A 13906-nucleotide genomic window follows, 5' to 3' on the forward strand; every position below is an offset into this window, starting at 1 on the left:
CTCCCTACCATTTGACTAATCTCTCTGAGGCCTTACAACTATGCTCGACATCTTGGGAAACAAGAACCTGAAATACTCTCCCTGTAGGAGATGTGTAACACTACAATATTCTAGATAGCATTTATTTTGGCGCACAAAGATTTTCTTTTATGATCTATCAGATTGCCTGCATAGTAGCTTATCATTCATGAGTTTCAGATATACACTTTATAATATTTTAGAAATATTACTGACTATAAGCTATTAGATTAACCCTTTTGATAAATAATAAAACTAATAAAGGATAATCTGGAGAGTAAACCTTTATTCGATAAGAGCATGACCAAACCCTCTTGGGTTAATTCCAAACAAAACAACTTCAGATAAGTCTACAACTTTATGCATCATAATTCACATAAAACAGAAGGCACAGCAAAAATAAACAATTAATATATTGTAAAAACATTTCATCAGCAACGGAATCATGTAACGGGACTGAATGAGTAAAAAGTTAAAGCAATGGAAACTTTTCGATCCACAAAACTTCATGAAGTATGCAAAAATTAAGGATGTCACCATTTTTTTTCTCAAACAAAGCATAAGACATCAAGCTGCCTGCTTATCGACCACCATCTCATCCCTTTGCCGGATATACTGATGCAATATCGCCAATCTTGCTGTCTCAAATGCAAAGTAACCCAATGCTGCGAAGCATGCACTGTGAAGAACCCGCGGACCAATCCCTCGCGCCAGTCCTGCCCACCCTTCCTCCATCACAATAAGCCTCACCGTCTCTGAAATCTTCCTGGTAGCCTCTGCATGAGTCTGCGTCATCAACCGAGTCTTCACTACATCAAGAGGGGTAGTAAGGGAGGCCGAGATCGCCCCCGCCAATGCCCCGCAACACACACTCTGAGCTGGTTCAAGGTAAGCCTTTCCAGTCCTACTCAACACAAAGCTCTTCAAGTACTCGAAGGAAGAGTAGCTGAGAATCCCCGCAGGCAAATTACGGAGCAGCGTGGCCGAGTATCCGGCATAGAGCCCCAAGATGCCATCTTTTTCGAGAATTCTAAGCAGCACCTCCCAGGACCTGCCAGGGGCGCCAGCCTGCATTCTCTGGGTGATCAGCTCCTTGGGGACCATGATGGCAGACGAGACGATGTTGCCCATGGCGCCGGCGGTAGGGGGGATGAGGAGGAGAGGGAAAGGAGGGATTTTGGAGAAAAGGGACTTGCCGAGCTCGCAGGTGCCGAAGTAGACGGCGGAGGAGGAGGCGGAGCCGATGAGGACTGCGGAGACGCCGCGGTAGAAGCCGAGGATACCCTCGGAGCGGAAGATGTGGAGAGCGGCGTCGACTGCGGAAGAGTAGAGACGGGCGGCGCCGCGGGTCTGGAGCTTGGTCTTGACGGCGTCGATGGGGAGCAGGCAGACGTAGGTGAAGGCTCCGGCTATTCCACCGGCGGCGCCGCCGACGAGGGCGCGCTCAAGGATGGAGAGGGAAGCGAGGAGGGATCGGGAGGAGGCCCCGGTAGAGGGCTTGGGGCATTTGGGGAGGATAAAGGTGGGATCTTTAGCGGTTTGGGGGTGTTGGGCGGAGGAGAGAGAGGTGGAGGAGAAGAGAGAAGGGGAGGAGGGAGTTGTGGGAGAGGAGAGGAGGAGGGAGTTCAGGTTGGAGAAGAAAGAGGGGAAGTCTTCGGGTGAGGAGGGGGAGGAGGTGGAGAGGGAAGGGAGAAGATTGGCCTCCATTTTTCGGATTGGCTTCTGAGATACCGAAGCGAATGGATCCATCAGCCTTCTCAAAAAGATGTTTGGTCTACCTCGATCGATTGAGTTCGTCCGCAGAGTTGGCCATTTAGGATAGGTTTGGTCTGCCACCGGATTCGGAATCAAATCTTAAGGGAATTATCATATTTTTGACATATCTGATTCATGAAATTGAAAACAAAATTAAAATAAAATTTAGATATCAAAATAAAAATCTAGATTAAATTTTGAAAGATTGAGGGACATTCTTATTCTTTCTTGAAATTAGATTGACCATCCCAACAAAATTAGAATGAGAATTATTTATTCTTATTTTTATTTTAGAGTCCAATTCTCTCCAATCAATTATATTTTTTTTTTTTTTCTTCTCCAAAATTTAATGATGACCGAGTTATTCGCCCTTTCAAAGACTTGATAAGATACAACTTTTTTTTTAAGATTTTCTTCTCTTGTTTTATGTCAAATGATGTTGAAATTTTACTGAGATAAGAAAATGATCGTGTAATGTTATTATCATTGTCTTAGAGTAGTTCGTTTTTCTTTTGGCAGAGCCTTGCTCTCGAGATAGTCACCAGAGCTTGCATCACGCTAGACAATATGCAGACACAAGAACTATGCATGTCTATTCACTTCTAAGACTTGGAATTCTTTTGTCTCTTGGCAAAGTTATACTTGTTCCAAAGATAGTCATCACACATTAAAATATATCACACAAGCATTGTACCATCATGAGAGCTTTGCATTCATTCATTTGGAGGACATGCAGGTAAAAGACTGAGAAAAGGTTCCAGGTTCAAAACCTACTACAACCATATTTCTCAAAGAAAAAACAACATATTCAATCATTTTTAATTTCCCTTGTAATCGCCTTATCACCACTTCTCTGGATATGTCGGGCAACGTAATCTCAAAACAACATAGAATATAACGAGCTCGCTCATAGAAGGATGTTAAATTTTTTTGAGGATCATAAAAGCATGTTAAATTGAAAGATTGCATTGGTGATACTGCAATCTCACACACACACAGAGAGGAGATCAGATGTAATTAAATTGTTGGAACATCACAAGGTGCTAGGAAGCAAAATGACTTTCATCTTTATTTCTGCACAAAAATGAAAGCTGCCAGTTGCAGCCAAATACTTTCCTAACAAAATAAACATAAATACTGACATACAAAATTCCTAGGTTCATTCGCTCTCTTTCCTTTACTGTAAAGTCTTGTGCGCCATTTGGTTTCTTTCTACCTACAAGAGGCGCTGTGAATGACAATGACAATATTCTGCAACCATATGTGCTATAGAATCCAGTAGTGTGGTTGCCTGCCATTGAAGACGGACTTCAGCAGCACCAACGGTGATCATGCCAAGGTGGAAATCGAAAACTAAGAGATCCAGCCGTGTGCACTAAATTATCTTCCTGCAACGGGTGCTACACGACACCAACTCAGAGATCAAGCAGCCTCGGTGCAATCAACTTCCAATAATTCTGGAATACACTAAGCCTCTCCTTACAACCTAACAGGCAATCCATAATTATGGAAAGACCTGATAGTTCCATCATGGCTTGCGGTTACAATCACCAAACTCCACATAGCTGCCATAGATGTGAGAGAATGATACTGATGATGGAGATGACAGTGGTGATGATGGCAACTCTCAGTCTTCGATGAAGGCTTAGGTGTTGAAGAAAGTTTTTCCTCGGGCCATGTTGCAGATCCCCTTGATGAACCATCAGAAAAGAGCCATGTACCAAGGGAAAAGCAGTCTGGATCCCTCAGGCAAGTGGATGCCTCCAAAATTTTCTGCTGCAGGGAACTAGCATCAAGAGTTTTGCCGCCTGAGCCTGCCTGTCCATGGTCCAAGCCAGGCCATGGAACTGCAACTGATGCACGCTCCGAAAAGAAGAGTTCGCACGCACGTATTGATTTGGATCCTTTTGATGACAGACTACCAGAGCTGTCATAGTTCCATATGTAGACATAGGAATCCTCACCCACAGAGACAATGTGTCTCCCATCTGAAGTAAATGATGCAGATAACTGACTTTTTGCCTTCCGGAGACCTGCATTTCATATCAAAGAGAAGTTTGTAAAAAGATAAACGGGCTTCAGATGATAAGAACAGAGCATCATAAAGACACAAGCCTATGAATAGTTAATTCTGTAGTGCTACACAAAGAACAAAATGTTAAGAACTCGTGTTTATGCCCCTACGGTATTGGACAAGGAGAACTCAGAATCAGCAATAGATAGAAACGATGTTCTAACACTTTGTCTTGCCATAAATTAACACATATAACCAGTTTCCCTATGGAACAAGGTCATGATATACTCCTGTCATATCAAGGACCTAGGAGTATTTTGAGACGACAACAAGAAAAGGAAATCAGTGCTGAAGTCAGGCAAAAAATTTTACAAAACATATTAAACCACATTTTAGTGACCCAGCTGCCAAAGTCAGGCGGGAAAACAGAGGTTATCTGTTCACCAAAGAGTAGCAAGAGCCTCGCTGCCATTTGTCATAAGATAAAGCAGACAAGAAGAACACTAGTACAATATAAAGTTTTGCCCATCAAAAAACTTTGCTTCAATGAAGATATTGCATATCAAATACCATGACAGTTAATGAAAAATTTATAAAGAAATCAGCAAGTATTTACAAGATCAAATATCATTAACTCAAGTGCATGGTAATGTTAACCTAGGATGCTTTGATGCAAATTCAAAATACGATAGGTCAGACAAAGAGAATAATGTTAATATTCAGTGAGCACATTTTTCTAATGGTGCTCTAACTATTGCAGGGCCTGCTTGTGGACAATATGTATCAGACATGTGACACTTTTAGGTGTGCTCTTAAAGGAATGGATAAGCCCAAATCAACGTAGCGGAATCCCACCAGATAACAAAGGCATCATGTCTTATATTACACTTAAAACTGCCATTAGATTACCAATATACTAACTGCTGAAGAAAAATCATGCAACTGAAAAAAGAAATATGTAGATGACTAAAAGGGAAAGATTAGGGAGCAGGAGAATCATCACCTGATCATCTGTTCTTTCAGTTTATTAGGGGATTGCAGTTTATTATAGGAGTTTTATTAGGGCTTTACTGCTAATGCTAGGAGATTAGAATGAAGGTTTTGGTCTTTATTTTATGGTATGCACCATGTTTTCATTGTGAAGGTCATAATGTAGTCCTTTTCAACTCCACCCACCCTGCCACCACTGCCACCATGCGCAAACGACCCAAAAAATCCTTATATGGCCAGTTCTATTAGTTATAGTTACCAAGGAAAGATAAAATATTTGGTGTTGTTTCATACCAATAAAGAGGCATAGTTGATTTTTAATCTTTCTCAAAACAAATCCAAACTCCACATTTTTTTCTACTCTTCTAAACTCCTGCTTCATTCTTGATGAAAAAATTTGGCATGTAATGGTCAGATAAATCTATCTCATCAAACTCCAGCAGAAAACGAGCAAAAATTCAGATTTCCAGGTTTCTTTTAGATAAAAAAAAGAACTAAAAAAATAAAGCAGGCTTGATGATTGTTCCCACAATATTTGATCTCAAGTTATGCTAATTTGGCTTTATGCGAAAATACATCTATCATCATCCAACTTTCTGTATTCTTGTTTCAATCAAGGTTAGAGGCTTGCAAATCTCTTCAGATACTTTGAAAGAAGAATAAGGATCTACCAATGCCTAATCCTTCTCTGTGGTTATCAAGCCCCAACCCTACAGTTGCAGGCATCCAGCCAATTTTCATGGTATCAAATGTTTGTCCTTTGTATCCTCAAAACTGAACAGCACCCCCCCCTCCTCCTCAAAAAAAGGAAACAACAACAACAACAAAACATGTAAATAAATCAGCTAAATATTTGCTACTCTTAGTGTTCATGCAACTTGACCTAACCTGTCATTCAAAAGCTGTGGGTTTGGCCTACTTATTTAATTCAGTAGATATCCTGATTTGTCCTTAAAATCTTCTAAAGAATCAGGCATTCTTGAGGCGTTTTAACAAATCAAACAGATGCCGGCATTTAACTCATCATATTCTTAAAAGGCTGCAATTGTGGAAGACATGACCAGGTGCTACATATAACTTTGTACTGAATCCAATAAGATCGAGAAATTAATAAGTCATTTATTTTGTTAGAATAAATCTATGTCAATATTCTATGCGATCCTGGACACAACAAATGGTCAAAATGATAACTCGCTGAATTCACAGAAGACTTTCACTCATTATGATAATCAACACTTGAAAGAAACCATTTTGCTGCTCTTTTTTATTTGACATAGGTTGAATGGTCACTACTCAGATGTGAGAAAGTTTTCACTTCAGATAACAGCATAGTTTCTCAAACCCACAGATATAATTTTTCTGCATACTGGTGTTTTGCATTTTCCACCAGAATATATGCTATTCTGTGTGAAGTTATCATAGTAGCATATACAGGTTCCAATAATAACCAGTTGGTTGTACTTTAAACAGAAAACCAAAGTAGCTAAAAGGTAATATATCCAGAAACCTTAAATTCTGTATCAAACATACATAATTGATGCAACATGCCTTGCTAGTTGAAATAGTGACAGGCTTGTAAAATCTGAATCCATATGGTCACAACTCATGACTATTTGCCGCTTTTTTTTGGGGGGGGGGGGGGGGGATTATAAAGTAGAAATGATGAAGCCAAACCCTAAACTAGGCTTGCTTTATGTCATATCATATTTTTTTCGTTGTATTCTAATCAAGTATTCATTTAAAAACCAGGCAACATTAAGACATTAAATAGGCTGTCCAACAATATATGAGGCTATGCACACATCCAAAGTCCAAACAACTTGGTAAATTGCAACTAAAACTTTTTAAAGAAGCTACATTCAAACCATACTCCACCTTTGAACTTATGAATGACATCAAACCCATCAACAATTCGAACTTTGGCATCCCCCGCGGTGACCATGACCCTTTGAGAATCTTTTGGTGAAAACTGCAACATCCACAAAGCATATGAGTGACAGTGCTACAACATGAAGAAACATCATCAGATGGTTGACATCAACAATAACCACAGCTTTAGATAGACAACCTGCAAGCTTGTAATTCGTTTGCCAGCAGACTTCTTCTTCCCCTGAATACATAATCGTGAGTCCAGCTGCATGTTTTGACCTATATCCAAACAAAAAGGAGAGAATATAAAAAGTTAAACAGGAGGTTCAAATTGTAAATTGAATAATCCCCTCCTTCACAATTTATTAAAAAAATAATGGCAAGAGCACATCATAAATTAGCACTCACAGTAATACCTGAGTAGTTATAGAAGCGGCAATTTCCAGTGATACAACCGACAACAAACCCCTGTTCCCCAAAAAGAAAAGGAATGTTAATATATGACCATGTTGTTATTGACGAACAGATAATCATAGCAAATTCATCAGTGACTGCTGAAATTAGAGAGAAACCTTTCCATCTGGCCTATAACTGATAGCAGTTACAATATCCCTTAAGTCAACCCAGTCAACCACCCGATTCTCTGGAACTCCCCAGATACGAACTTTGCCATCTATGGAGCCACTGATGAAGTATTTATTGTCGTTGGGATTGAACTGAACGCATGTAACTGCTTTCCATGGAAAATAAAGGAAAATAAACAAATTGTTCTCAGCAAAGAAAAGTATAAGTCCTACAAAAGAATGTGTCTTGTAAGTAATAGATGAACAGCAACAATCTAACAATTATGCGCGGTTTCTAATCAAAGTTTCTGGTATGGAAGATTTCCTCACCAACTACACCCAAGGTCTGTGTGCACTTGTCAGTAATAAAAATTAGGATCAAACATCGAAAATAGATTACGACCTAGGTCTTCTTCAATGTTAGCAACTATCCATCTTATTGTGATCCACATGTGAAAGTATTGTGCCCAAAGAATAATACAGTTTTTTGTCAAGACACATTTGCTACATTATCATAGCATGCTGTGAGCTTATGGACAAATATTGTGGCTTCTCCTGCTTACCATAATCATTGTGTCGAAAAACTTTAAGGCAACCATCGCAGCCAACTTTCCACATGCGTACAGTTTTATCTTTAGATGAAGTCAGCAGACACTGCATCCAAAATATTCAAGCATAGATATCAAAATTATTGTAAGTGATGCAGGCAGACACTGCAACACAAGGTGATAAATTAGATCTTTTCACAACAGCCTACCTTCATTATAATTGCCATAATAAAAAGCACATATGATACATGAAATCATGAAGTGATGAGGCTGGAAGACCAAAATTAACAAAGGTAATGACACCATAATGTCATAACTGACAAGCTGAGGCTTTTGGTACTTACATCAGACTTTGACCAAGACAGGTCCAAGATGTCACCAGTATGCCCATAAAATTCTTGTAGCGGTGCCTCCTCAATCTTGAAAACCTTTTTTGGAATGATAACAGAAGCAGAATTGCTACACTTTTTACTAAAATGCAGCTTAATATCCTTAACTGCATCAACATTTTTAGAGGACTCATCTACATTAGAACATTCACAAGAGGTTTCCACTTCTCTAATCTGCCAAATGCGTACAATACAATCTTCACCACCACTAGCTAGATAGCACCCAGATGGACTGAATTTCATAGCCCTGATCAAACCCTTGTGCGCTTTGATTTCTTGTCCCATGTAGAGTGCAGTGAACTCCATACTCCTTTTCTTGTGTTGCTGAACTCTAGTTCTCATTGACCTCATCTTGGGATTTTTAACAGAAACGTCGGACTTGCACATCCCCGCAGCCTGCCTCCTGTCTGAGAAGCTTCTCCACCAGCTTTTAAATTTCTTTTTATTAACATCATCAGGCTTTTCTCCAAAGGAGGCAGCATCTCTCCGCATCAGTTTTTGAACAGAACAAGAAAGACCAAGTAATGCTTCAAATTCCTGCAGTGTCATCAATTTGTCCGAGCCAACTTCTTTGAGCGTGCTGAACAAACCATCCTGCCCTAGGTCACAAACGATAAATTTCTTCCCACTATCCAGATCCCTTATACAACAGACAGAATCCCTATGTACCCCATTATCTGGAGAGGGCAAACTATCTACATGTAGCCTATCATCCAAGAGCAAGACAGTGCCACTGCTTTTCGTAACTCTTGCCAAATCCATGTGCTCCTTTGAGCTATCATCTGTAGCTTCTTTGTGATCCTGAGAGGGACCTGATGAAGAAGACACAGACTCATAGAAGCCCATTTCCTGTAAGAACTTATCTCGCCTTTCCTGAACACTTGTCAGCTCCCTTGTCCATAACTGATACCCAAATTTTCTGAATTCCAATTCTTCATTTTCAAAAATAGAATCCTCGGATGATGAAATCGAAGTCCTAATGCTATCACATGCATCAAAGAAGACCTCTCCATCCTCATTGGAACTCAGCATGTTTAATACAACCAAGGCTACCAATCAAGCACCATTTAGTAAGCTCTTCAGGCCACTGTGAGGATATATGGAAGTTGAATCATCACAAACGTCAAAGTTGACATGTCGATGAAGGCTCTTATGCCACTCCAACAATCCAGAACCAAATAACTGAGGGCAAAAGTTGAATAAAAGAGAAAAGATTCAGGGGGACAAAGCTCACAGTTGTACTGTTGCTATGAAAAACTAAAAATTTAACTCAAACAACAAAAAGAAAAAAAAAAGAGAGAAAAAAAAATATGAAACCGTGATACCCAAGAAGATTCAAATAAAAAAAAAAAGGAAAAGCATTTAAGGTCATAATAGCAGCAGGTTTAACAAGAAAAGAATGCAAGCGTGCCTTACAGAGTGACAAATGGAGCCTATTGGAACCAAAAAGTCCAAAAGAAGAAACACCATAACCAAATTATAATCGACTAGATCAAATTCCTGCTCCAACGCTTCTGGTTCACTGACCTATCTCCCTGCTCCATGTTAATCTAGGTTTGGAAAAAAAAAAAAAGCACTACATACGTCTCTCAACAAGCACTCCATTGCAGATAGTTTCATATATGAAAAATCCCAGGAATCTCGAACCCCTATATCTGTTGAAACCCATCTCTTTCAAAAATAAAAGCTCACCAGATGTCTCCAGCTTTCAGGCACTATTACATTGAATTCATTTTCATAAATGCACTGTGATCCCACCAAAGCACCAAAAAGGACAAAAAGCCAAAAACTTCAACAAGACTCATTAGCTTAAATCTAAAATTTATAAGCAATCCGCCTCCTATTAACGAACAAAAGCAAAAATTACAATCCCAAAACACCTAAAACCCAAAAAATGCCAAAGAAATCCATAAGAAACGTACATACAACACCCCCTCCCGGGCCCCCAAAAGAATAGAGGAAAAAACACCGTTCGCCTTGCCACTATTCCATTGCCAATATATCGAAGAAACCCTAGTGATCACCTAACAAATCCAGAACCCCACCTCACAATTCCTACAGAGATTCCCTCAAGAAAACAATTCCTACAGAGATCCACCAACAAACCTGCACAACACGGAAAACCAAATCTTTTACGAAGCCAGAGGCCAAAAGTTCTCGTTTCAAAGAACGCTACCTCGAATTCCATGAGAAATATGCCTCAATCTTGGATCGATGGGCGCTCCCCGCTTCCAGAAATCATAAGAAAAACCCCCAAATCCTCTGCTCCGGACCCCCGCTCCGAGGGCTCTGCGCAGAGGGAAAAAGAAAGGGAGTCCCGAGAAAACGAACGGCGCCCGATAAACCCTCGCTCTGATTTATAGAGAGAGCGTAACCCCTCCCGTCCCCACCCTCCCAACACACAAACACACACACACGACCCCACGGCCACGGACGGTCCCACGCGCTCAGATGTAACGCCTCCACCCGCCTCGATAACCGCACCACCGATCGCAGCCTCCCCCACGCGCACGGACCGACCGACACGAGCGGCGCTTGGCACGTCCTTCGATGCCCCCACCCGCGCTTGCTTTCCTTCGAAAGCCTAACAGAGAGAACTAGACAACAACCACCAGAGGTCAATAATGGCGATCGAAAACACACAGAGAGGGAGAGAGAGAGAAGGGGGGAGGGAGGGGCAGAGGGCCTCTCTTTAGGCCTGGTAAACTAAGAAAGGGAGGAAAAGATGGGATTTTTATTGGAATTCTGGACTCTGGAGAGTAACATATAGGTAGGCCATAAAGGAGGGAGATTTGCGAGGGCGTTCTTCTCGACTGCAATAATGGCTGTGTATAAAGATCGGCAGTCCCGGAAAACGAACCGGACAGCCTGGTGGCTAGGGGGCGAAGGAGAACAGAGCTACTGAAAGGGATCGGTCGTGGCAGGCGGGGATCCGGTCGGGGAACCGACAGCTGTTGGCTCCCCCACCATAGAGCCACTGTCGTCCACCTCCCCTCTCTCTCTCTTCCCTACGAGCTAGAGCTATAGCGGTACTTTTTGTACGCCCTTCTAGGTTCTGTGGGATCTGTTCGACTTTCCAGGCTCCCGGCGTCTCCCCTCCGCCATTAAAGGCCCATCCTTTGAGCTCCCTCCGCGGCACGTCAAAGATTCTCGGCCGCTTTCGTCCCAAAAATCCAATCTTTTTGCTTTTGTCCCCGCAAAATTCCGCTGTGATGAAACTGCCACTCCAACTCTCTGTTTCCGGCATCAGGACTCACGGAAGCGAGGTTCTTGATCTTTAGCTTCAAAAAAGATCGTCTTTTTTCATGTGATATTAACCGAATTTGGAATTCTGATTCCGCCATGATGAAATGGCATTGGGAGGTACCCGTTTCATGCATCAGTACTTTGCCGAAGCAAGGTTCTTTATCTCTATCTTCCCAAAAAAGAAAAGAGGAAAAATCCAATCTTTCCCTCGAACTCTTAGGGGAATTGGGAATAACGATATCGCCATGATGAAACTGGCATGGAAATACTGTTTTCAGGTCTCAGAACTTACGAAAGCGAGTGTTTTGATCACGGGTCGCATCATCGCATCATCCCCGCCATGGATGACCTCAGGCTCGAGAGCTCCTCGTCCTCCCACCGAGCTCTCAACCACTCGTCATCGCATTCGATGGCGAAACAGACAGGAGACGGAGGAGCGGACCGGATTCTAGGATTTGGTTTTGGATTCCTGCGAGCTCTGGAGCGTTCGCTAGAGTGGAAAGAGGGACAGGATTCTCATGAAGGGGAGTGGAGGGGAGGACACCGGGTCGACGTTGGAACGGTTTTTTTTTCCACCTTCGCCAGATCGGTCCGACTCGAGATCCCCTGAACCGTGTGGCCGGACGGAGATGGAAATGGCAAAAGCGTAGAAAAAGAGAATATAAAAAAAAAAAGGCAGCACAAGCCACAGGATGATAAACTTCTATTTATATAATTCCATTCTATCTATAACTAATGGATGATGTGATTAAACGCGGCACCCAAAGATATGGGCTTCGTTTGTTACCTAAAAACAAAAAGATATGGGCTTGTTTTTTAGGAAATGGAATCATCATTTTTATGGTATTATTATTATTAGGGATATATAATGCTATCTTTACCCTCACCACCAAATTTGTATCTATTTACGTTGACCATGACAGAGGCATGGTCCAAGCACACGCGAGAAAATGTGGCATTATGTTATCATTCTTCTCTCTAGTTTGAAGCGTGTCATGGACTTAGGATCCCATCAATTTGAAGTGGTTACAGCGTGTTATTTTAGACAAAGGTTAAATGAGTTTGAATAATTCAGAATTAGTAGATTGGTAGATTAAGTAAATTATGTAATATATCATTTAATTTTTGTTTTAAATAATTTCTTTTTTTACATGATTTCTTTCTACTAAGAATATGCATGTAAAACCAAAAAATTTGCCAAGGGCTGTACATGTCTATTTTTGTCACATCATCCTTCATTCATTGATGAATTATAATTTTCTATTTATGCTCTTGTGCGAGATAGCTGCTAACATTTATCTTTTCTAGGAACAATGTTGGCATGTCTGTCTCACATTAAAAATTGTTCAAAAAATAAAAATCTCATTCAAGACAGCAGCATGGATTGTCATCTAGGTTGTGCGTCGAAGTAAATTCTCAAATGAGAGTAGCTTATATTAACTTCTATTTATTTTATATACGTGGGTTAGGCATCTCTAGTTCTTTTCTATCCTACTGGGTTCACTCTCTAATTTTTATTTTGTTTATTAGGCCATGCTTCTATTTCAAAGGTTGTGGTTAGTGTTATTAATAAGACAATTTATAAAATCAACGTCATGTTATTGGGCCACCTTTCTAAGCTGAGGTTACTTATCACCAAGTAAGACGAATAGTGCTTAAATACTACTTGGTTATTGGTGTAACATCCATTTGCATTAACAAAAATAGAAAAGGTTCTCAAATGATGGTAGCCTGCAGTACTGACTTCTATTTATTTTACGTATATGGGTTAGACATTTCTATTTCTTTTCTCTCCTGCTCGTTTTACTTTCTACCTTTTGTTTGTTTATTAGGCCGTGCTTCTATTAGTATAAATAGGGATGAGTATGATCAGATTTGGATCGATTTCATATTCAAACCTAAGTTAAATCAATTTTAAACAGTTTGATATTTCTAGAAATCAAATCGGATCCATAAAAAATTGAAACCAAACCAAACCAACATGATTTAAATGGTCTAATTTGATTTAGTTTACTGATTATTATTATTATTATTATTATTATTATTATTATTATTATTATTATTATTATTATTATTATTATTATTATTATTATTATTATTATTCACGAAGATTTGTTTTCTTTTCGAGTATCACCAAAAGAATTTATCAAATAAAATGATTTAAATTGATATAAGATATTGTCACTCAACAAAATAAAATTTTTAAATAAATACCATCATTAAGGATTAAGATAAAGATCTTCGACACATTATAAAAAAAATAAACAATTCAGTAAGTAAGTCATTTAGAGTTTAATCCTAATCAACACAAAATCAAATTAATAAATAATATCATAAATCCAAAAATATTTTCTAATATATTAATACTCCAATATAAACAACAATCTAATCAAAATAACATCGTTTTATTAAAGCCGATCCGATTTGATTTGAGAATAATTTTATTTACTGACAAATCTGAATCAATCTAAATTTATTTTTTATATATCAAAAATCAACTAAATTAAATCGAAT

The 13906-nt window shown here is 39.8% G+C and overlaps 2 protein-coding genes across 4 annotated transcripts; both read right to left on the reverse strand.

The window, feature by feature from the left end:
• Window positions 1-402: 402 nt before the first annotated feature.
• LOC105052051 (protein MITOFERRINLIKE 1, chloroplastic) lies at window positions 403-1822 on the reverse strand. Its single transcript, XM_010932745.3, has one exon. It carries the CDS (start codon window positions 1765-1767, stop codon window positions 586-588), a length of 1182 nt encoding a protein of 393 aa, XP_010931047.1. The 5' UTR covers window positions 1768-1822; the 3' UTR covers window positions 403-585.
• Window positions 1823-2817: 995 nt separating this feature from the next.
• LOC105052050 (uncharacterized) lies at window positions 2818-11972 on the reverse strand. Of its 3 annotated transcripts, none has more exons than XM_029266738.2 (8): window positions 11685-11972; window positions 8102-9328; window positions 7773-7863; window positions 7219-7379; window positions 7063-7114; window positions 6846-6925; window positions 6653-6746; window positions 2818-3806 (listed from the first exon to the last, which is right to left on the reverse strand). In XM_029266738.2, exons 2-8 carry the CDS (start codon window positions 9176-9178, stop codon window positions 3253-3255), a joined length of 2109 nt encoding a protein of 702 aa, XP_029122571.1. In that variant the 5' UTR covers window positions 9179-9328; window positions 11685-11972; the 3' UTR covers window positions 2818-3252. The 3 variants fall into 3 exon arrangements, with proteins under 3 accessions (XP_029122571.1, XP_029122569.1, XP_010931045.1); XM_029266736.2 differs by lacking the exon at window positions 11685-11972 and adding an exon at window positions 10323-11623; XM_010932743.4 differs by lacking the exon at window positions 11685-11972 and adding an exon at window positions 10323-11618 and having other exon boundaries at window positions 7219-7376.
• Window positions 11973-13906: the final 1934 nt, after the last annotated feature.

The sequence above is a fragment of the Elaeis guineensis genome, chromosome 9 (genome assembly GCF_000442705.2).
Source record: "Elaeis guineensis isolate ETL-2024a chromosome 9, EG11, whole genome shotgun sequence".
Lineage (NCBI taxonomy): Eukaryota > Viridiplantae > Streptophyta > Magnoliopsida > Arecales > Arecaceae > Elaeis > Elaeis guineensis.

Bases quoted from the DNA above. Each gene is read 5' to 3' on its own strand.
- LOC105052051 (XM_010932745.3), bottom strand. From the start codon at position 1,767: ATGGATCCATTCGCTTCGGTATCTCAGAAGCCAATCCGAAAAATGGAG.
- LOC105052050 (XM_029266738.2), bottom strand. From the start codon at position 9,178: ATGCTGAGTTCCAATGAGGATGGAGAGGTCTTCTTTGATGCATGTGAT. The intron at 6,926-7,062 runs GTATTACTGTGA...GTTTGGATATAG, and splicing joins CCGCTTCTATAACTACTCAG to GTCAAAACATGCAGCTGGAC. The intron at 6,747-6,845 runs GTTGTCTATCTA...TGGATGTTGCAG, and splicing joins AACGAATTACAAGCTTGCAG to TTTTCACCAAAAGATTCTCA.